Here is a 24443-nt window from a genome sequence, read left to right on the forward strand (position 1 = left end):
TGAACGAAAGAAAACTGGATAAAATTGTTTTCATTTAACAGCTATTCTTATGAACAATGAAATACACTAATAAAATACACCAATCAATTCAAGAAGTTCATTTTATTTACAACATCTCTTTTGAAAGAGACATGACATTTGATCCAGTTTAGTTTACTTTTAAATAACATTTCACAAACATATACATTTAAAAGATAAAACTAATATTGACCAAACCAAACTTGTAAAAACAAACAAAAAAAGGAATGAACAAAAATGAAGATGGCAAAGACAAATTCACCATTTTATAATTGCTTCCAGAAAGAATAAGGGGAAAGGACACCAAATTAAAATGAGGTTTGTTGTGTTCCTCTCGATAGCTCTCCGATCATAGTCCATGGAACCTAGTCTTCAGTCACCAGCTTACAACACAAGTTTAAACCAATTTAAAATCTGAATAGACCCTGGAATCTGAACCATCAAAAGCTTTATAGCTACAGTTGAATTACCTGAAACCTCTGTGTGCTTGAATCCTAACCACAACTGTCATAGCATTATGATAATCCACTATATTACATTTGATTTTTATTTAGCAACACATCTCTGTTTGAACATGTAACTGTTAAACAGAAAAAGTGCTACTGGCATCTATACAAAATCCCACAGCGATACCAAATACCAGGCAAAACAGGCCTGAAAAATAAGGTTCCTGTTTACAGTGTAAACCTCAAACTTTGTAGAAAATCAAACAGGAACTGGGACATACCATCCCACTAAACAGGTGAATCTGATATTTACAGTATGTACACACTAACTCTGTACACTTTTGCATACCACTTACAGTACATGGGCAATTGGTCTTTGTGCTTAAGATGGTTGCATTGTCATCCGCTCAACAATTATTAAAGGTTCCAAAATCTGAAGAATCATATGGAAAACAAATGGGGTCATTTTAACCCTGAAAATAATTCTAATGCTGAACCAGATTTGTCAAGGGAGACTTGTGTATAGTGCATGACACTGTTCAGTCTACTGTGCTACTGATTTCCCTGGCTAGACATACAAAGGTCTTCAGTAGCAAATTTCTACCACATAAAGTACAAAAACAAGAAAGAAAATCCCAGAAAGCAGGAACAAAAAGCTTCTATGTGTTCAATTCATCATTGTGACAACCTGCAGAAGAGCACACACACAACAAGAGACATACCCCCTCAAAATATCTTCAGCTACCTCTTCCAGCCTCCAGTGGGAATGCCACTCTCAGCTTGCAAACTGCTGGTAAAACACCAGTTTCACCCTCTCGATATGATGGCAGAGTTTTATGGCAGGGCCCAGCTTCAGGTCCATGCACTCCTGCACCGTCGGCAGGTTTAGCAGGAGCAGGGCCTGGCCATCAATCTCCTGCAGGGAAAGAGAGAAGAAGAGAGAAGGAAAGAAAAGAAAAAAAGAAAGAAAGAAAGAAAAACAAACAGCAGAAAGATTTATTTCTTATTTCTATCTGAGGCACTACAAGACCAAAACCCTACACGATATACACAACAAAATAAGTCATATGTAGTGTATGTGCACCACAGTAAGGAGGCCTGAACATGCGACTGTGAAACAAAGATCAGCAGGGGGAGGTGAAATGCACCAGCGTTTCTTTTCCTCCGGAATATGCCCCCTATAGGCGGACCTGAAGGCAAACACTATGCAAACATGGCTGTATTTATTAGGGATTCTGCCCTAAGTGATAATCTGTTTAAATGCAGCTGGAGGACAGTGATCCATGACAATGACCAGATAATCAGTGTATGGCCATCGACACGACAGACACTGGAAACTGGTTTTAATTTTTGTGATATGATAAGAATTTTTCATATGCAGGCCAGACTGGTTTAAATAGCCAAATAAGTCAGATAGCACATGGTAGTAAACCGTTTGACTGCAGATGTGTTCCATTGCGGCTGCTAATCTTATGCATGCATGAAATGTTTGGGGTTTTTTTTTTACATTTCGGCTTCGTGGTTAGCTAAAGTATCACGGGTAATAACATTCGACACCCAATGCCAAAGAAACACTGAGTGTTTGCTTCATCTGCAATTGTGTAATAAAAATCAGCATTCCAAATATTGGCTTCATTTTGAACTTGAAGTTAAACAAAAATTGAAAATAATTGCATGTAGAATTCTAGGAATTCAGGTGTAGCTAGCTACCTAGATGAATGAAAACACTGCATAAATCTATATCTAGATAGTTGCCTACGGCGAAACCGCATCCTAAACTTTTTTTCAGATAGGTTTTAGTTATTTCTAATAGGTTTTATGGCTGCCGCATCCTCCTAGGATCGTTAAGTAGCTAGCTGTCAAATTTATCTTAAGTAGAAACTAACTAGCTAAAATTATAGCTAGCGGACTCCACTTTATCAAGATGAAATTATACCGATGTGTCCGTTACAGTAGTTTCTCAGTTTAGGATGCAGTTTTGAAGTAGCTAGCGCTACTTAGGTATTCGTTTACCTGTATGCACCTGGGTGCTGTATAATCGCATTATTAAGGCAAGCTGCAGTTTTTATGCTAATAGCTCAGTTTGAAGCGAGGTCCACATTCATGCACTGACTTAATGATGGTTTAGTTACAAGTTGTACTTGTTTATTTGTTGAATACTGGGCAATGTACCTAGGCTTGAAGCAATAGTATTATTTGCACATTGTTTCTATTCACAATATTATTAATTTGTTTAAATATTAGATAATTAAATGAAGGCAAGATATTTGGGACTTCTTAAATGCAATACAACCAGTGATTAAAAGCCCATGGCTACATTATGTCTAAATACCTAATATTTATAATCAATATGTTGATGAAAGTAAATTAATGAAAGTAAAGTTTTTTGTTTTTTGTTTTTTATGGTGAGAGATTGATTAAGAGAGTGTAGCTGGTTGTGAAAATTAGACTCGTTTTGAAGTTGTCTGAAAAAAGGTTCTACATTTTCACTGCAACTGTTCTGCAGTCATTCTTCTTGCAATCAATGCAGTTAACATGAATGGAAAGAAACTGGTCAAATACTGTGAAACAGATTCAGTTTTGAAAAATACTGTGATATAGAATTTTGGTAATACCACCCAGCACTATTAGATCGTGTAGCCCACAGAGCCGTAGTCAGTAGGTCATACAGCCCCCCAAGGCCTGGTTTTTAGGTCAAAGTTCAAGGTGAAAATACACTAATGTCTCCAATTTATACTGTGGTTGTATGTGACCAGGTTTTTACTACAGCTTTTATTTGGAAAACTGTGAGATAGCTAGTGCTACTTTTTTCATAGCCAACACCAACAATCAGTAAGATTCTATATTTGTGAAGGTAAAACCACTCCTCTGATGTTATCATTCAATAACATATATAAATTCTTGTCTCATTATTGACAGCGATCCATTTCTCCACTCCAAGTATAACTAAAAAATCTACAAAGTCTTTTGGCTGACTGTCCAAGTCTTGGCTAGCTAACAGATCTTCTCTTTTCTTTAACTTTTGGCGGTCTACAATAAGATTGAAATTCTTGCAGAATTTATTGCCAGTCAGGTACACATCTCTTTCCCATTATTAATGCTTTCATGTTTGCATGACATTCACAGTAGCAGTCTGCTACTCAGTGGGCGTGTTCTACAAGCTTCAAATTGAAACCAGATATTTTGTAGCTAGTATGCAATTTAGCTATTTTTGTTCATTTGGTTATTTCATGTGTTTTCGAGTGCGTAAGTGTGAGAGTCTCAAGAATGATCACCTGGTCCATGAATATCCGTGCCAGTGGAGCACAGTCAGTGGTCCTGATGAACCGGACCACGTCCGTAACGCTCCACTCTAACGGACTGCTGTCCAAGCACAGCTTCTGAGGAGCCTCGCTGAACGGACTCTGCAGGAGACCAACAGACAAACCCGAGTTAGAGGTTAGGGGAATGTTTGTACTGTAGGTAGAGGTGCAGGGAGAAGCTGAGTGTGTTAAATCTATACTGGAAAAGTTGGCTGAGTCTAGGGTCATAGGTTAACATATAGGTTAACGCATAAACTTAGACTCAGATGGCTTCTCTAGAATGGTTTTAATATGCTCAGCTTCCCTCTGCAACTGACCACAGTACAGAATCTCACTGAATTTAAAACTGGCAACTGAGTCAATATACATATTTCTCATTATATGAAATTTTCCGCCTGTCCCAGCCCGAGTGGTGTGTTTACCTTGGGCGAGGGAGGCCTGTTCTCGTCGTCAGAGTAGGAGGGCGAGCGGGCTTTGCGGCGCCTGCGTGTGGCGCGTGGGGTTTCTGGGGGAGAGGGTGAGGGGGTCGGAGGCTGAGACTTCTTTTCTGAGTATTCAGAGTCGTCCATCAACTCGTCCTGCAGCTCTGAGCCCGAATCTTCGCTCAGTGAGTCATCTTCATCGAGGTCTTCCTCATCACCACTCCCCTTGAGTCAGACACATTCAAAACATAACCATTAATTCAAGCCAAGGCAGCCCATACACTGTCTGTACTTAAAAACATACACAGCAGCATATCACAGCAAGTGTGTTATACATCACTGTTATACATCACGTAGTGACACTGTTATACATCACTTGGTGACAATGTGTTATACATCACACTGTTATACATCACTTGGTGACAATGTGTTATACATCACACTGTTATACATCACTTGGTGACAATGTGTTATACATCACACTGTTATACATCACTTGGTGACAATGTGTTATACATCACACTGTTATACATCACTTGGTGACAATGCGTTTTGACATTTTTATGAATTAAGCACTAAGCACCATGTTAGGGGACCCTGGATACTACCAATAAATCAGAGTGGTTTAGTTACTTGATTAATGGACTTTTCACAGCATGTTTGTTTCAAATGAGACGCAGGCATTACCTGAGGAGAGCCTGCAGGGGTGTTGTCCACAGAGGCTGACGAGCGCCTCTTCTTGTGGACGAAGAGCTGCTTCCTCCTCTTCCTCCTCCTGCCCCGCCTCTTCACACCCCCCTCCAGGTTGGAGTGGCCCCCTGGGGGGCGACCCACACGACGACTCTTCTTCTTCCCATAGTAATACGCTACATAAAACAACAACGGTCAGCACGTGGCACAGCAAGAACCAGCAGTCAAGGGGGTGGAGCAGGCTGAGTGGAGGAGGGGCAAGCGGGGGGAAGAGAGCAGGCTGAGGGGGTGGAGCAAGCTGAGTGGAGGAGGGGCAAGCTGAGGGGCCGACCTTCACATTCACTAAAACGACCACATCTTTGGAAAAAGCTAGCTAATGATGAGTCAAGGCTAGTAAGCACTTCTTAACGAGATCTCATTTGCATGATACCTATTAGCATATCGTTATGTGCACCAGCACCACCTAGCTCTGGCTCACCATTAACGAGGGTCGCAGAAGGGGATTTTTCGATCGAAGCCTCAGCGGAGGAAAGCGGGACCGAGCGGCACTCACTGTACTTGGTCTTGGTGAGGACGGAGCAGTTCTCGGAGCAGTGCTCCAGGACCATGCGCGGCCCGAACAGGTTGGGGCAGCACTCCAGCTTAATGCACGTCTTCCTGCAGAAGTCGGCCACGAGGTCCGCCGTGCGCACAATCTCCACCGTCGCCCTGTAGCTCTTCCCTTTGTACCTACGTGACAGCCGCATGCAGGAGTCAGCCTCAACCCGGAAGCAGTTCATTTGCAATGTGAAATGCTGGCCTGTTTTCCCCCACCCCCCTTTGCGGGCTGTGGTTCTCCATGATGAAACATAATAACTTCAGTCAAATGCAGGCCGTCCTTTACATACATCCATTTTGTTCAGCTGTAATAATGGGGGGCTGAGCAGGGGACGGAGCTTGGGGCGGGGACTCACTTGGCCTTGAGTGTCTCCCTGTGGCCCTGCCAGCAGTCCTCCTGGTCCAGCTGCAGCTCCCGCAGCACACGGCTGGGCTTGTACGCAGAGTTTATGAGCAACGTGAGCACCTGAGCGGAGGAGCAAACACACAACAGCAGACAGACCCGCCGCGACAGTCAGACACGCCGCGACAGACAGACTACGTCAGGGCCGGGGTCCCTGTGCAGGTGCGCGCTCACCTCCTTCAGCACCAGGACACAGTTCCCGGGGCCCACGCACTGCGGCAGCTCGGCGATGCGGCCCTTGTTCAGGTACGGGCCCGAGAAACAGCGGTGGTTGAAGTAGATCTTGGGGCAGCTGTACCTCCCATTTGCCTGACCTGCTGGACGGATCGGATTGCGTTAGAATGTGGCACACGGTCCCTCCCCAGACACGCCCCTCACTCCTCCTGCTTCACCACGCCCACTCCAGAGTCCGCTTGGAGTGTGTGAGTATGCAGACAGAGAAAGGAGTGTGTGTGTGTGTGTACTGATGTATTACTCACTCGTCTCCGTGTGGCAGGTGAGAGGCTGTTTGAGGGCGTCAGGCGAGGGGTCTTTGGATGGAGTACAGCTGCGTGTGCAGGACACAAAGCCATTAGGTCACCGTTCACAAAATGACATGAATCTCAGGGTTATCGGTCACATTCATGCATTCACACTCATTACTTACTGCCTCTCAGGCTGAACCACAGCAATCTTCCTCTGTTTCTCAACTGCAAACACACACACACACACACACACACACACACACACACACACACACACACACACACACACACTTAATATGAAAGCCTAGTGTGCAACGCATTCTAAAACAGGAACTTAACATATTTTATATTGCTTGAAAATCTACAACAGTCATTTTGGTCTGGGGGCCGCATACAACTTAATTGGATCTCAACAGGGCCAGACCAGTAAACTCATTTCAAAATTACATGGAGCTAGCAATAAGCCCACTTTTTTTTCTTTGTATTAGTGCAAAGAAGTAAATTATAAAAATAGTTATATGAAATGAATTTTACTAAATATATTATGAACAACTTTTTACTTTTTAAGAAAAGTATGTGCAATTTCACTTTTTCACTTTTACTCAGTTAAACATTTAAGTGCATTATGCATAAAAACTGATCACAGTGATTTTTTCCACATCGAGGAAGCAATTCTGAAAACATGAACCTTCCATTTTTCTTGAAAAATCCAACACTGTGTCCACTTTTCTCTTTTTTGAAAGACATTTCACTTAAGAGGGTGCCAGGGTCAACAGAAAAAGCGGGTAAAGCGATAGAACTGACAAACAATATAGGAACTGCAGATTTTAAATAAAAATGGGAGTTTATTCTTCTTTAGTAATGCAGGTTTATTCCACAGGCTGGACTGAACCCCCTGGCGGACCGGTTCCAGCCCACGGGCCGTATGTTTGACACCCCGGGTCTAAAGGTCAGGAGTAGATTTGGGGAAGTCAGTGTGAATCCAACATGGCAAAACACTGAACACTCTGCTGGCAAGAATACGCAGGGCAGAGTAGAAGCTCTGAGCTTGAAGAGACATTACAGACGCTTAGACACAACAGACTGACCTTTGGGCTTGCAGGGATACTGGAGAGGGTAGCCATTAGTCTCACACCAACTAACAGGAAAGATGTCCATGGAGTCCACATGAACAATGATCTCTGGAGTGGGCTGCTTCACTCCTGCAGGGTGAGGGAGAGAACAGGGAGGTGAGACTTGAAGGAGCCTACAGCTCAAGATCCGTACTTCAAAGCGGAGTTCTGATCAAAGTCCATAATTTAATCTGCAACATCTAAACAGGCTCAGGCTCAGGCAGTCAGGCAGTGGCTTTGGGAAGCATGGAGTAAAATTCCCAATAACTACACCCAAATTCTCTCTTTACATGTTAAGGTCACACCTTCGAGTCGAATCCAGACATGTTGACCTTTGACCTTAGTGACCGTCGCCACGTGAATGTTTTCAGGACAGAGAGGGTTGACGGCTTCTAGCATCATGGACTCCTTGAAGCACTGATCAGGTGGGTCCTGGAATAAATAAAACCAGATGAGCACACCTCACCTACCCCACCTCACCTCACCTCACTCCTCACACCCACAGCTCTGCATCATAACAGCATTTTTGAAAAACATGGGAGCATGGTGACGAGGAATACACTTTTCAGTGCACATCTAATGAGCGTGATGGTCAGTGTGTGTATGGAGTGATCTTACAGTGTGAGAGTGTGTGGGTGTGTGAGGCGAACACTCACCACAGGAAAGCAGTGCTGAGGTGCAGCTTCTGCCTCACACTGTTTCAGATACTCAGCCCAGTCAAAGTCCTGCGCTGGGTACCCTACACACACAGACGCAAACACACACACACAGATATAAACTTCTTTCACAAGCAGCGATGATGTCATCTGTGACCAAATCTCAAAACATCCTATTAGTTCCTTTAGTGTCATCAGTCTCGTATTCATACTTGAATAGAACAGATAGTGGCTAAGCTACAAGAATTATTCAAAACAGTATTACCCATCCACACAGGGGCAGGACCATGGAGGTGACAGCACTTTATAATTATTTACTTTTACATAATTAACTCGTTATTAGAATCAATACTTATTATTCAACGTAACCACGTCTTCTTATTTTCTTACATGTGCAACAGACAATGAAAACATTGCCCACTAAATGAGAGGAGAGAGTGAAAGCTGACTGGGGAGTATCCCCTCCCCTCAGGGCGGAGCGAGGGGTGGAGCTCACCTGGAGGAGGGCGGAGTTTGACTCCATTCTTCAGGCTCCACTGGGCGGGGAAGATTCCGGGGCTGTTGCTGTGACACACGAAGGCCCGCCCCCCGCCCTCTCTCTGGCTTTCCTCCCGCATGTCCTCTATCTGCACCAGGAAGAACTGATCACCAAACACCTGTAACACGTTTATGTGTACACACACACACACACACACACACACACACACACACACACACACACACACACACACACACACACACACACACACACACACACACACACACACACGAGATTAGGGCTCTGATGCAAAGCAATCAAGTAAGATGGTTCTGTTCCACTCCATGCAACTCGTGTGGACGTCTGCTGAGCTACAGCTGCGGAGCTACAACTTGACCCTGTTTAAGGAACACAGAACTGCACCCTGTTCTGACCCGTCATTAGAAAGCAGCATTACGGCATTGAACAACTTCCACTGACAGCAACAACTAAACAAGAAAGTGGTTGTGGCACCAGCTGCAGTCACATCTACTTCCTGTCCAGCACTCGCAGGGACACAAATAATGTGGAAGCTTTTGTAGTACGCACATACGAAGAAGACAGAGGGGGAGTGAGGGACAGAGACACCGGGGGAGAGAGGGTCAGAGACACTGGGCGAGTGAGGGTCAGAGACACTGGGCGAGTGAGGGACAGAGACACTGGGCGAGTGAGGGACAGAGACACCGGGGGAGAGAGGGTCAGAGACACTGGGGGAGTGAGGGAGAGAGAGAGGGCATAGAGTTCTGTACATCTCAGTGATAGAGTCTCTGCTGCCTTGGGCTGAGTCAGTGATGTGTTAGATTTATTTTGTCTTCATTTATAAAGAAGCAATGAAACACACACGTTCAGTGGTGTCCTGTGGAACAGTACAAACAAAACGAGGTATAACAAAAAATCAAACTGGACTAAAAGCAGAACTGTCCACAACAGCTCTAATAGTGCATGAGAGTTCATACAGCATGACACATTCTTCCATTGTTATCATGGGGACAGTGGTAGACCTGTGGCAGGGCTGATGGGGAAGGGGGCAGGTGAATGTGTATAACCTTGGTAACGGTGGCGGGGCTGATGGTGAAGGGGGCAGGTGAATGTGTATAACCTTGGTAACGGTGGCAGGGCTGATGGTGAAGGGGGCAGGTGAATGTGTATAACCTTGGTAACGGTGGCGGGGCTGATGGTGAAGGGGGCAGGTGAATGTGTATAACCTTGGTAACGGTGGCGGGGCTGATGGTGAAGGGGGCAGGTGAATGTGTATAACCTTGGTAACGGTGGCGGGGCTGATGGGGAAGGGGGCAGGTGAATGTGTATAACCTTGGTAACGGTGGCGGGGCTGATGGTGAAGGGGGCAGGTGAATGTGTATAACCTTGGTAACGGTGGCGGGGCTGATGGTGAAGGGGGCAGGTGAATGTGTATAACCTTGGTAACGGTGGAGGGGCTGATGGTGAAGGGGGCAGGTGAATGTGTATAACCTTGGTAACGGTGGCGGGGCTGATGGGGAAGGGGGCAGGTGAATGTGTATAACCTTGGTAACGGTGGCGGGGCTGATGGTGAAGGGGGCAGGTGAATGTGTATAACCTTGGTAACGGTGGCGGGGCTGATGGTGAAGGGGGCAGGTGAATGTGTATAACCTTGGTAACGGTGGCGGGGCTGATGGTGAAGGGGGCAGGTGAATGTGTATAACCTTGGTAACGGTGGCGGGGCTGATGGGGAAGGGGGCAGGTGAATGTGTATAACCTTGGTAACGGTGGCGGGGCTGATGGTGAAGGGGGCAGGTGAATGTGTATAACCTTGGTAACGGTGGCGGGGCTGATGGTGAAGGGGGCAGGTGAATGTGTATAACCTTGGTAACGGTGGCGGGGCTGATGGTGAATGTGTATAACCTTGGTAACGGTGGCGGGGCTGATGGGGAAGGGGGCAGGTGAATGTGTATAACCTTGGTAACGGTGGCGGGGCTAATGGTGAAGGGGGCAGGTGAATGTGTATAACCTTGGTAACGGTGGCGGGGCTGATGGTGAAGGGGGCAGGTGAATGTGTATAACCTTGGTAACGGTGGCGGGGCTGATGGGGAAGGGGGCAGGTGAATGTGTATAACCTTGGTAACGGTGGCGGGGCTAATGGTGAAGGGGGCAGGTGAATGTGTATAACCTTGGTAACGGTGGCGGGGCTGATGGTGAAGGGGGCAGGTGAATGTGTATAACCTTGGTAACGGTGGCGGGGCTGATGGTGAAGGGGGCAGGTGAATGTGTATAACCTTGGTAACGGTGGCGGGGCTGATGGTGAAGGGGGCAGGTGAATGTGTATAACCTTGGTAACGGTGGCGGGGCTGATGGGGAAGGGGGCAGGTGAATGTGTATAACCTTGGTAACGGTGGCGGGGCTGATGGTGAAGGGGGCAGGTGAATGTGTATAACCTTGGTAACGGTGGCAGGGCTGATGGTGAAGGGGGCAGGTGAATGTGTATAACCTTGGTAACGGTGGCGGGGCTGATGGTGAAGGGGGCAGGTGAATGTGTATAACCTTGGTAACGGTGGCGGGGCTGATGGTGAAGGGGGCAGGTGAATGTGTATAACCTTGGTAACGGTGGCGGGGCTGATGGTGAAGGGGGCAGGTGAATGTGTATAACCTTGGTAACGGTGACGGGGCTGATGGGGAAGGGGGCAGGTGAATGTGTATAACCTTGGTAACGGTGGCGGGGCTGATGGTGAAGGGGGCAGGTGAATGTGTATAACCTTGGTAACGGTGGCGGGGCTGATGGTGAAGGGGGCAGGTGAATGTGTATAACCTTGGTAACGGTGGCGGGGCTGATGGGGAAGGGGGCAGGTGAATGTGTATAACCTTGGTAACGGTGGCGGGGCTGATGGTGAAGGGGGCAGGTGAATGTGTATAACCTTGGTAACGGTGGCGGGGCTGATGGTGAAGGGGGCAGGTGAATGTGTATAACCTTGGTAACGGTGGCGGGGCTGATGGTGAAGGGGGCAGGTGAATGTGTATAACCTTGGTAACGGTGGCGGGGCTGATGGTGAAGGGGGCAGGTGAATGTGTATAACCTTGGTAACGGTGGCGGGGCTGATGGTGAAGGGGGCAGGTGAATGTGTATAACCTTGGTAACGGTGGCGGGGCTGATGGGGAAGGGGGCAGGTGAATGTGTATAACCTTGGTAACGGTGGCGGGGCTGATGGTGAAGGGGGCAGGTGAATGTGTATAACCTTGGTAACGGTGGCGGGGCTGATGGTGAAGGGGGCAGGTGAATGTGTATAACCTTGGTAACGGTGGCGGGGCTGATGGTGAAGGGGGCAGGTGAATGTGTATAACCTTGGTAACGGTGGCGGGGCTGATGGGGAAGGGGGCAGGTGAATGTGTATAACCTTGGTAACGGTGGCGGGGCTGATGGTGAAGGGGGCAGGTGAATGTGTATAACCTTGGTAACGGTGGCGGGGCTGATGGTGAAGGGGGCAGGTGAATGTGTATAACCTTGGTAACGGTGGCGGGGCTGATGGTGAAGGGGGCAGGTGAATGTGTATAACCTTGGTAACGGTGGCGGGGCTGATGGGGAAGGGGGCAGGTGAATGTGTATAACCTTGGTAACGGTGGCGGGGCTGATGGTGAAGGGGGCAGGTGAATGTGTATAACCTTGGTAACGGTGGCGGGGCTGATGGTGAAGGGGGCAGGTGAATGTGTATAACCTTGGTAACGGTGGCGGGGCTGATGGTGAAGGGGGCAGGTGAATGTGTATAACCTTGGTAACGGTGGCGGGGCTGATGGGGAAGGGGGCAGGTGAATGTGTATAACCTTGGTAACGGTGGCGGGGCTAATGGTGAAGGGGGCAGGTGAATGTGTATAACCTTGGTAACGGTGGCGGGGCTGATGGTGAAGGGGGCAGGTGAATGTGTATAACCTTGGTAACGGTGGCGGGGCTGATGGTGAAGGGGGCAGGTGAATGTGTATAACCTTGGTAACGGTGGCGGGGCTGATGGGGAAGGGGGCAGGTGAATGTGTATAACCTTGGTAACGGTGGCGGGGCTAATGGTGAAGGGGGCAGGTGAATGTGTATAACCTTGGTAACGGTGGCGGGGCTGATGGTGAAGGGGGCAGGTGAATGTGTATAACCTTGGTAACGGTGGCGGGGCTGATGGTGAAGGGGGCAGGTGAATGTGTATAACCTTGGTAACGGTGGCGGGGCTGATGGTGAAGGGGGCAGGTGAATGTGTATAACCTTGGTAACGGTGGCGGGGCTGATGGGGAAGGGGGCAGGTGAATGTGTATAACCTTGGTAACGGTGGCGGGGCTGATGGTGAAGGGGGCAGGTGAATGTGTATAACCTTGGTAACGGTGGCAGGGCTGATGGTGAAGGGGGCAGGTGAATGTGTATAACCTTGGTAACGGTGGCGGGGCTGATGGTGAAGGGGGCAGGTGAATGTGTATAACCTTGGTAACGGTGGCGGGGCTGATGGTGAAGGGGGCAGGTGAATGTGTATAACCTTGGTAACGGTGGCGGGGCTGATGGTGAAGGGGGCAGGTGAATGTGTATAACCTTGGTAACGGTGGCGGGGCTGATGGGGAAGGGGGCAGGTGAATGTGTATAACCTTGGTAACGGTGGCGGGGCTGATGGTGAAGGGGGCAGGTGAATGTGTATAACCTTGGTAACGGTGGCGGGGCTGATGGTGAAGGGGGCAGGTGAATGTGTATAACCTTGGTAACGGTGGCGGGGCTGATGGGGAAGGGGGCAGGTGAATGTGTATAACCTTGGTAACGGTGGCGGGGCTGATGGTGAAGGGGGCAGGTGAATGTGTATAACCTTGGTAACGGTGGCGGGGCTGATGGTGAAGGGGGCAGGTGAATGTGTATAACCTTGGTAACGGTGGCGGGGCTGATGGTGAAGGGGGCAGGTGAATGTGTATAACCTTGGTAACGGTGGCGGGGCTGATGGGGAAGGGGGCAGGTGAATGTGTATAACCTTGGTAACGGTGGCGGGGCTGATGGGGAAGGGGGCAGGTGAATGTGTATAACCTTGGTAACGGTGGCGGGGCTGATGGGGAAGGGGGCAGGTGAATGTGTATAACCTTGGTAACGGTGGCGGGGCTAATGGTGAAGGGGGCAGGTGAATGTGTATAACCTTGGTAACGGTGGCGGGGCTGATGGTGAAGGGGGCAGGTGAATGTGTATAACCTTGGTAACGGTGGCGGGGCTGATGGTGAAGGGGGCAGGTGAATGTGTATAACCTTGGTAACGGTGGCGGGGCTGATGGGGAAGGGGGCAGGTGAATGTGTATAACCTTGGTAACGGTGGCGGGGCTAATGGTGAAGGGGGCAGGTGAATGTGTATAACCTTGGTAACGGTGGCGGGGCTGATGGTGAAGGGGGCAGGTGAATGTGTATAACCTTGGTAACGGTGGCGGGGCTGATGGTGAAGGGGGCAGGTGAATGTGTATAACCTTGGTAACGGTGGCGGGGCTGATGGTGAAGGGGGCAGGTGAATGTGTATAACCTTGGTAACGGTGGCGGGGCTGATGGTGAAGGGGGCAGGTGAATGTGTATAACCTTGGTAACGGTGGCGGGGCTGATGGTGAAGGGGGCAGGTGAATGTGTATAACCTTGGTAACGGTGGCGGGGCTGATGGTGAAGGGGGCAGGTGAATGTGTATAACCTTGGTAACGGTGGCGGGGCTGATGGTGAAGGGGGCAGGTGAATGTGTATAACCTTGGTAACGGTGGCGGGGCTGATGGTGAAGGGGGCAGGTGAATGTGTATAACCTTGGTAACGGTGGCGGGGCTGATGGTGAAGGGGGCAGGTGAATGTGTATAACCTTGGTAACGGTGGCGGGGCTGATGGTGAAGGGGGCAGGTGAATGTGTATAACCTTGGTAACGGTGGCGGGGCTGATGGTGAAGGGGGCAGGTGAATGTGTATAACCTTGGTAACGGTGGCGGGGCTGATGGTGAAGGGGGCAGGTGAATGTGTATAACCTTGGTAACGGTGGCGGGGCTGATGGGGAAGGGGGCAGGTGAATGTGTATAACCTTGGTAACGGTGGCGGGGCTGATGGTGAAGGGGGCAGGTGAATGTGTATAACCTTGGTAACGGTGGCGGGGCTGATGGGGAAGGGGGCAGGTGAATGTGTATAACCTTGGTAACGGTGGCGGGGCTGATGGGGAAGGGGGCAGGTGAATGTGTATAACCTTGGTAACGGTGGCGGGGCTGATGGTGAAGGGGGCAGACGGGTCCACTGCCTCCAGCTTCATGCCCTCAGTGAAGCTGTGAGGACTGAGGGTCATCCGGTCCTGCGCACACACACACACACAGTCCATTGACATGTTCATAATGTCTGACACCTTAACCTTAACTGCAGAGGAATCGACTGAATGGAAGGAGAGGATGTTTGATCTTCACCTTGTAGAACTCCTCACTGATGCTGGAGTCATGTGACTGGCTGGAGAAGCCGCGTCTCACCTCGTCCCACTGGTCCTGGCTACGCAGCGCTAGCAGAGCTGAGGGAGGGGACACACACACATGAGCTTACGTTAACACAGTCTCCTGTCACCTAAACAGGTATCAAGGGTTAACTGCTTCAAGCCAGTGGACTCTGATCTGGGTTCAGCTATGTCCCCCCTGCCCCCACCCTATTGATCAGCTGAAGTGTGTAGTGTAACTCTGCTCATACTCCAGTGAAACACTGGCTGGAAGGAAAGTCACAAGGCGTAGCTGCCTAAAGCAGAGTGTCCAGCAGCAACCCACTCCCCCGCCATCACTATAAAGAACCTCCCACTTCTAAAGAACCTCCCCCGTAAAGAACCTCCCACTTCTAAAGAACCTCCCGCGTAAAGAACCTCCCACTTCTAAAGAACCTCCCACTTCTAAAGAACCTCCCCCGTAAAGAACCTCCCCCGTAAAGAACCTCCCCCGTAAAGAACCTCCCCCGTAAAGAACCTCCCACTTCTAAAGAACCTCCCACTTCTAAAGAACCTCCCCCGTAAAGAACCTCCCCCGTAAAGAACCTCCCCCGTAAAGAACCTCCCACTTCTAAAGAACCTCCCACTTCTAAAGAACCTCCCACTTCTAAAGAACCTCCCCCGTAAAGAACCTCCCCCATTCTAAAGAACCTCCCCCATTCTAAAGAACCTCCCTCGTAAAGAACCTTTTCCTTCTAATGAACCTCCTCCATATATATATATATATATATATATATATATATATATATATATATATATATATATAAAACATCTTAATGAAACTAAAACTTCTGGTTTTTATCAAAAGCGAACAGGGTTTACACAGTGCTGAGTGACCTGCTCTGGAATGAGCACTCTGGAACCTAGAGGAGCAGCACCCAGAACTCACCTGCTGGGGGCCTGAGGGTACAGCCGTGCTCCTTGGCCCAACCGGGCAGGTGAAGCAGGGGGCTCAAGTAGAACAACCAGGTGATGGAGTGGGCGTCGGCCAGCCCCTCTGTGCCTGCGTAGCGGAGGCGGAGCCTGCCACCTACATTATCCTCGATGGTAGCAGGCCAGGCCACTCCCACATTCTGGTAGTCCAGCAGCTCGACGCAAAGGCCTGGATTCAACAGATCTACAGGATTACAGCCACGCTGAGCCTGCACACACACACACACACACACACACACACACAGTTTACAAATACTGTGTACTGTGGCAGTGCGGTGTGTGTACTCTGGTAGTACAGTGTGTGTGTGTGTGTGTGTACTGTGGCGCTGTGTGTGTGTGTGTGTGTACTGTGGCGCTGTGTGTGTGTGTGTGTGTGTGTGTGTGTACTGTGGCGCTGTGTGTGTGTGTGTGTGTGTGTACTGTGGTGATGTGTGTGTGTGTACTGTGGCGATGTGTGTGTGTGTGTGTACTGTGGCGATGTGTGTGTGTGTGTGTGTACTGTGGCGATGTGTGTGTGTGTGTGTGTGTGTGTACTGTGGCGATGTGTGTGTGTGTGTGTGTGTACTGTGGCGATGTGTGAGTATGTGTGTGTGTGTACTGTGGCGATGTGTGAGTGTGTGTGTGTGTGTGTGTGTGTGTGTGTGTGTGTGTGTACTGTGGGGATGTGTGTGTGTACTGTGGCGATGTGTGTGTGTGTGTGTGTGTGTGTGTGTGTGTGTGTGTCTCACCCCCTCCAGCAGGCTGGCCGGTGCACTGCGGGGCTCAGACAGTGCTTGCTCCAGCAGGGCCTCCCAGTCTGCGTGCTTGTCCCGCACTCCTGCACACACCGCTGGGCTGTCACCACACACACTGGCTCGCACACACCATGCTGGCTACAGCAGGTCAGCTGGAAAGGCTGCCATCTTGTCTTAGGTTAATATTTAAACTGCTGAAACTTTAACAGATTGTTAAATATCTGTATTAGGTATTTTCATCCGTGTTTTACTCTTCTGTTGTGATTTTTTTCCTTGGAAAATATTTGAAAACAAGTTCCCCTTTTTCATTAAACCCCTCCACAGAAGAATGCAAACACAGCCAATACAGAATAAAGACAACTACCAGTACATAGTCCTTGTATAACGTTAACAACCAGGACACGGTGGCCATGCTGGAGTCCGAGTGATTGGTCTACACTGAAGCTGCTAGTTTCAGTCTGGAATTAGGCCAGTGATATCTGCATAAACTCTGGCGGTATTATTGAACAGAATGTTCTGTCCACATGTCCTTCCCCTCACCCCACGTCCTTCATACGGCCTGCCAGTCAAGAGTGAACTACCAGCTGCAGGATTTAGCACAGCGGTGCTAGCAGTGAAAACACCAGAGCCCAGACACAGCACCAGGCCCAGTTCAGACCCAGCACCGGGTCCAGTTCAGCTGAAAGCAGCTATGCAGCCCCACCACAGATAACCTGTCACACCAACCCACGTCTGCCCAGCTGTACTGGAGGAGAAGCAAATACTGTATAGTGTAATGAATGAATGAGTGAATGATTACAGTGGACTTGTAATATGATAAGATTTCATTCCACATAGGGTCCATGAAGTGGAGGAAAGTGTCAATTGAGTAGACTTCAGATGTTATTCTTCTACTCAAGCGCTGTTTAAGTTCAGGGGGCGACACACCCGGCTCAGCTCGAGGGCAACACACTTGACACACAGGTGTGTGTCATAGCAACGCTCAAGCTCCACGTGAGTAATATACAAAAGGAGATACCCTGGTCCAGACGCAGTGTGCAGGCCTGACTCGACTGGCTGTTCTCAAACTGCTATACGCTATGATGAGGCAGACACACAGTTTCCTCACAAACCGTTACAACAGTACAAGGCTACTACAGAAATAAATGAAACAACAGTAATCGATATAACAACATTAAAAGCCCCATTAATCCTTTCCCTTTGTCTCATGAAGATAATCAATGATTCCCATTATAGTCTTTGTTATCCACAGTTTTGGTATCCACTCTATACACTCATGCTCTACACAAGCAGGTCCTCCAAATTATTTTCATATCTTTTTTCAGATCTTCAACCCCTTTGACTTCCCTTTCCCACAATCCCCCCTGCTCACCGTCCGGCGGCCTCATCGGTTGACCATGCTGCCTGCTCCAGCCAATGGGGTGCAGATTGGCGGTGGTGATGTCACACCAGAAGTCGGCACGGCGATCGTCCTGGTAACCCTCGTAGCGCAGCAACAGCAGCTGGCCGCAGGTGGTGATGATGGCGGCCACCCAGTAGGCAGTGTCGTTGTCGCCAGCACGTACCTGCACCTCCAGCCGCATGCCCGGGGCCAGGCCGGTCTGCAAACCCTCGTCCATCTGCCAGAACACCAGCCATGCGGTTAGCACCCCACGCATGGAGGCTCTCGACAGGCACAGCTGCGCCTGCCTGTTCTACCCTCATGACTGCAAGACCAAGTCCCACTAGAACTCAACATGGCTGCCACGGGCACAAAGTTGACTTAAAATATCCCGTGACAGTTCGGTGTTATGGTAACGAGGCCGAGCACTGCGGCGCACGTCCCAGTGCTGCAGGAAGGCAGTGTCTGACACCAGCGCCGCCTCAGCAGGAGCTAAAAGAGGAGCGTGGCGTGGAGGTGTGGAGGAGGAGGTGCACTCACGTGTTTGAAGGCGTGGTGAGGCACGGACAGGGCACCGGTCTCCTCCAGGTAGTCATCCCAGTTAAACTCAGACCCATCCTGGCCAGAGTCCGCATCTGAAATGACACGCAAACGGCTCCTGCAGGCTCACTAATGATGACCATTCTAATATAAAACTATATTAGCACTATTATGTATCCAAACTCGGATGGGTTTATAAGAGCAGGTTCCAAAAAAAATTGCAATTTTATTGCAGGAAAGAAATCGACTGAATCCATTTGAGTTCAATTTGTATGTAAACACATAGAAATCTCTTAAATAGCAACCATAGTGTGAAGCCCGATACCGCTATCAAATGGGCAGATACAGTTAGCAGGTTAGCTGACAGTGGCATTTATTGAGAAAAATGTCTTCGCTCCCCTTACCGGACTCCAGTGCCTCTAGACTCATCTTGGAACCTGAGCTCAGGGCTTCTGTGAGAGAAAGAAAGACTAACGATGAAGGAAGAAAAACAGACCATGAGACACAAACCTCTTTAAAAGACCATAAGCTGTGAAAATGTTTAGCGGTTGGAGTGACAAAGTGGGGGGCGGGGAGAAAGAATGAGAGAAAGAGAATCGCTGGCGCTGTAAAACCACGTTTGACATGCAGAACGTCCCAGCATGTGTGGGAGGGGGAATCTAGAGAGTGTGGTTTTAACACACAAGCTGCCTCACTGAAACTGGTTCACAGGTTCCACTATGATGCCTACCAGCAAGCCAATAGTTTAAAGAGCCAATCATAAATGCTCACAGCTTAAAGAGCCAATCATAAAGGCCCAGTGCTTTTCTTCTGCCAAACTATTTACAACATTCGTATATGAAACTGAATAAACTTTGAACATTCATCTATTATGAACAACCTAATCAAATAGGACACTGGGTTCAAAGAAGCATCTCCCACTTGTTCAGCAAATCAACAGTATACTGCCTAAAATACAGAGGTAAATTTAATCCTTGCTATTTTAAGAGCTTAAGAACAGCATATTTCTAAATCAATTTAAGATTAGACATTTGTTCTGAAACAAGGCTCCTCACAACATCTCAGTGCTTGTTTTAAAAGCCACAAACATATATAAATGCATGTATTGAGACAAGAAAACTCCCATAACATCACATAGTTAAGCTTGCTGAAAACTGGGCTAGCAATTTCATTCAGTGTTGTGAGCAATGCAATCAGATGATGTTCAGAAGATCCACAAGACCAAGAAAGGGCGAGGGGCTCTGCGTGGTTCAGCACCTGCCCCAGTTTTACCGCTAACCTACTTAACCAAACATTCTAGCAGAGCATGAATTCTAAGACACGAATACAGCACTTTAAACGCAGTCTGGCCAAATAGTCTAAAGCACGAAATGTCTGTCTATCAGCAACAAACAGGCATGTTGTATGCAGTGTTTTTTGGGTAATGTTATCATAACATCAAAACCTGGAGTGAAAAATAGTTACTCTTCATTACTGATGTCACTATATTAACATCAAAACATTTAAAAAACACAATACGAGCATCACATTTACAAAGACAACAGTAAATTAGAAGTTTTATATCAGACAATGAGGGAGTGAAAAATCAGCAGGAATCAATAAAATAAATAAATAAATAAATAAAAACTATTTTATAATGGGTGTAACAGAAAAGACTTCGGTTTGCCCAATTCAACTCATTTAAACTCAACTCTGAGGAGAAAAGGCTGAGGTTTAAAAGCTTAGATAAAATGGCGGAAACAAAGTCACAACTTTAGAGGTCTCTTCAGCCAGAGCTGTCATACTGTCTTTGTGAGGCTTGACATCTCTATTAAGAGCAGAGACGAGAGTCAGACAAGCTCTCTGTGATGGGCACTTGCTGACCGCGACCTTCCCGCTCTGATGCGGCAACTCCACGACCCCACCACTGCCACCTCTACCCCCAGCAGCTAGGAACCCCCCCCCAACAAGCACTGCCTGGCCACAGAGACAATGTACTGGGGGGTGAGGGTGGAAGAGGAGGAGGGTGGGATGGGGGAGGATTGTATCACAGTGGCCTCTGATGGCAGACACGAAGAAAAGAGCAGTTAAGGCCAGCTACAAAGAGCTGTCTCAGTGAGGGCTGCACTCGCCACCTTTTTGCAGAAGTACTGAGAACATTCTAGACACCATTGTCTAGAACATTATCTAGAACATTCTCTAGAACTTCGAGAAAGAGTGAAAAAAGACAAGAAACAAAGGATAGAGGCAGAAATAAATGCAGTGTGAAGACAGCGGGTTGTGGGTCTGGGCCATGGGGCTTGAACAGAGTGGTTTCTGCTGGAATTTCTGTGAAAACTTCTCTACACATTCCACTGCCCCAATTGCCACCCCATCACCAGACTACACAAGAGACAACAGGAAGGCCAACTACTTCCTGATAAAAACCCTCACACATTCACACACACACACACACACACACACACACACACACACACACACACACACACAGTTTAAAAAGAAGTGGCCCAGGGCGGAGAGGAGAACCCTATCCAGTGACTTCTAACTCTGTTGTTATCACTGGCAACACACCAGCAGATCGTAGTAGAGTGGATACTGAAGGAATCCTGGTCAGCCTGAGAGTGACAACACACTCACAGGCACTTGGAAACATCTTATTCAGTCTTATAACCTGTAATGTGACTTTTAACCTCTAAAGGTCTTGAGTAATATGTCAGTTCCACAGTAGGCCAAAGTCCTGCAGTGATCCTGTTATTATAAGCAGTTTCTCATTTGTATTTGACTCAAATTCTATCCCAGATTGAAGAGTTTAAATCTTAAACAGATTCATTATCATTATTATTGTTCAACTTCCTTCAGTACATTCAACATCCAAACAATGCACTGAAGAAAGTTCCTCTCATTAACGGGTGCAGGTGTACGTCATGCAGGTGCATCAACCAGGTACTGGCTACACAGCCTCCAACAAAGCCAAACCTTACACACACTGCACCACTATAAAGTGTAGGTGTTCTGAAGGCCCCTAATTCACTGGTTCAGGTGTGATCGATCAAATTAGGTCATTAGAGTTCAGGACTCATGGCAGAACCCCCAATTCCAAAAGTGACAATGACATACCACTGAGGAGAAGAGGACCCTGATGATGTCTCTGGACTTTACAAAGAGAGACCAAGTATGTCCTCTGTACGAGTAAGTCCTCTGAGACACTCGTAATGTCTGAATTCTCAATGCCAGCCAGGTGAAGGTATGTCCAGTGTTACTTTTACATTATGGCTAAATACATCGAAAGCAACATATTTAAAAATACATTTAGGTTAATTTTTTTTATACATATGTCTCCCTGGATTAGACACATTTTAGTTTCCATATGTAATATGTCAATTTGTAATGATTTTTGAATTTGTAGCCAAAAGGCCTAGTGACAGTACGACATGGGCACAAGCGACTTTTAATCGAGCGCGTGTCGCTGTTCTGTTCAGCGCGTCATAAAGAAAATTCGTCTGTGTAAATTCTATTCGTAGTGTGCTGCGATTTATTTCTGTCGCCGAATACCATTAGTTTAGAAACGAAAGCTATTAGCACTGACGTAAAACTTGACAAGCCTCAGCGTATTGTCCAGCCAAAACAATAGACTGCCGCTGGCTTGCAGCATAGCTAACTTCAATTATGTAACGTGGCTAAATAAAACCTTATTGACTTGTCTAAAGTGGTTTATATTGCTTTTGCTGTGAGCCTACGCTGAAGTTCCATTTGAAGGTGAATGAAATGGTCAAACAGCCAAGGTAGCTGGGAACTGCATGCATCATGGTCTTATGCAATCCAGTGCTGAACAGCTAGATTTTGCTATAAGCAAAATCGTATATAGCTATATATAATAGATGTGATCAAAATACGTCGTCGGAAATTAATTCTGTTAATATCTACATTGTTCTCAAGAAAACTTGAGTCACTCATGGTTCACTAGCTGCCCAAAGGCAGAATTCGGCTAGCTGCATAACTGCTCATAGCATTTAAGACATTCGCGCCGATCAGACAACTTTCATTCCTAAAGAGACGTCATCGTGACAGGTATCGGACATTACAAAGTAAACTCCGCATTTTCTAATGCACATTACGTTGCGAGGTGTTTTGCTAAGCAGAGTAGAGGATCGAGTGCGGCTGACTCTGCACATGCTAAAACCGCCTGTAACCAAGTCAAGTTACTGAAACGTCATAGCTTCAGCAGTACAGCTAGGGCGCTTCATTCGAGCACAAGTCATCTTTTTTGGAGACGGGAAAAAAGATGAAGACAGCACAAATTCGCTTATTAACAAAATGATCCGAAAGAGTAGATTGTAAAATATGCAAATATTAAGGCTTAGATCGTTTCTTACATGTAAGGAGTTTTTCCAAGTCGGTTTTAGATGCCGTATCTTTTTCCGCCTAGTCGTTCACGACCTCATTCCAATATGGCACAAAGTAGTACTGCGCATGCGCCGCCGCCTAACCTCCCCATCCACGTTCTAAGCCCAGAGAGCCGATATTGTTGGCTTAAGCAAATAAAACAATGACCTGCTACGTTTATGAAAATAGACTTTAAAATATGACGTCGAAATAACGATATGAAATCCCGCAAGATTCCTCTTTTGCCAGCGATAACGGTTATTGTTTAAACAATGCAGGAAGACTGTTCAATAGTGGGACGCGGCATTACATCGCATGCAACTGCCATAACCTGCTCAGGTTGTCGCGCACGTCAATTAACTATCTTCACGAAGTTCCCTAATGAACAGTTTAAAAAGCTTACACGGCGAATAATCACTAAAACTGATATGCGTTTCGTACCTCTTCCTCGCTTTTACCGGAGAAAGACCATCTTACAGACTGCGCTAATATAGCCACCTAAATCAAATGCAGAACGACAGTAAGAGCTACCAGATGGGGTCCGATTCAATGTAAATATGGCGGAATATCTCGTATTCTAATCGTATTTTCCAGCACAGAATTATTAAAATGTGTTGTACCTTTTAGCAATAGGCAGCATCACACGGAGACCTAGGAATTTAGACGATACAAATGATACATTAGTACGGTACAAACTTCTCACGGAATTCCCACAACCGAGCAACATTAACGATATTTACAACTACATACACTAGAAGAATTTTAGTCCACCATTAAGTAAATGTCAAACCAATAATAAGTCCAGATACATGTTTTGTCAAGTAGCGGAACAGCCTGCTTGCAAGTTACTGGGCTTTTATTATGCTCCCATGGTATTACCACATCCATTAGTTGCTTTTGCAGCAGAAATGTGTGTGTGTGTGTGTGTGTGTGTGTGATATATATGCATGCGCATACACGTTTAAATTACATATTACATTACATACACACATACATATGAGATTTTTTATATAAACACACATGCGCCTTAGCATCTGCTCTTACTTCTATGAATAATATCAATTCATAAATAAAGTACATTGAAGTATGTCCTACAGGTTTTACAGGTCACTCAAACCCCCTAATCTTGCAATGCCCTCACATGGCCATCTGGTGGCATCTCTCAAGCAATGCTTTGAATCAGTTCATTTAAAAAGAAAGAAATATAGGTACATGCACATCCGATGTAGTCTAAAGCTGTGTGTGTATATATCATTTGTTTATATACACACACAAATATATATGTATGTGTATACAAACACTTTGTCAAAAGTATTTGCTCACCTTCCTTGACTCACATATGAGCTTAGGTGTCGTAATCCACAAGCTGTCCACAAGGTTTAGGAGTGGGTTTATGGGAATTTTTGACCATTCTTCCACAAG

The 24443-nt window shown here is 47.2% G+C and overlaps 1 protein-coding gene across 4 annotated transcripts; it reads right to left on the minus strand.

The window, feature by feature from the left end:
• Positions 1–83: 83 nt before the first annotated feature.
• On the minus strand, positions 84–23277 carry sfmbt1 (Scm like with four mbt domains 1). Of its 4 annotated transcripts, none has more exons than XM_076990952.1 (21): positions 23012–23277; positions 19064–19111; positions 18660–18754; positions 18111–18357; positions 16733–16821; positions 15961–16213; positions 15013–15110; positions 14802–14903; positions 8607–8766; positions 8111–8193; positions 7760–7886; positions 7431–7544; positions 6525–6567; positions 6358–6425; positions 6053–6195; positions 5832–5941; positions 5357–5607; positions 4876–5054; positions 4189–4413; positions 3740–3868; positions 84–1380 (listed from the first exon to the last, which is right to left on the minus strand). In XM_076990952.1, the coding sequence occupies exons 2-21, from the start codon at positions 19086–19088 to the stop codon at positions 1240–1242; spliced, it is 2682 nt and encodes an 893-aa protein (XP_076847067.1). In that variant the 5' UTR covers positions 19089–19111; positions 23012–23277; the 3' UTR covers positions 84–1239. The 4 variants fall into 4 exon arrangements, with proteins under 4 accessions (XP_076847067.1, XP_076847146.1, XP_076847206.1 ...); XM_076991031.1 differs by having other exon boundaries at positions 6053–6192; positions 23012–23273; XM_076991091.1 differs by having other exon boundaries at positions 5432–5607; positions 23012–23265.
• Between the last annotated feature and the right edge of the window lie 1166 nt (positions 23278–24443).

This window comes from Brachyhypopomus gauderio, chromosome 1, assembly GCF_052324685.1.
Source record: "Brachyhypopomus gauderio isolate BG-103 chromosome 1, BGAUD_0.2, whole genome shotgun sequence".
NCBI lineage: Eukaryota > Metazoa > Chordata > Actinopteri > Gymnotiformes > Hypopomidae > Brachyhypopomus > Brachyhypopomus gauderio.

Coding starts and splice junctions, on each gene's coding strand:
- sfmbt1 (XM_076990952.1), bottom strand. CDS start 19,088: ATGAGTCTAGAGGCACTGGAGTCCG. Junction 16,822..18,110: donor ACCGATGAGGCCGCCGGACG/GTGAGCAGGGGG, acceptor CGGTGTGTGCAG/GAGTGCGGGACAAGCACGCA. Junction 15,111..15,960: donor TACCCTCAGGCCCCCAGCAG/GTGAGTTCTGGG, acceptor CCCCTCCCTCAG/CTCTGCTAGCGCTGCGTAGC.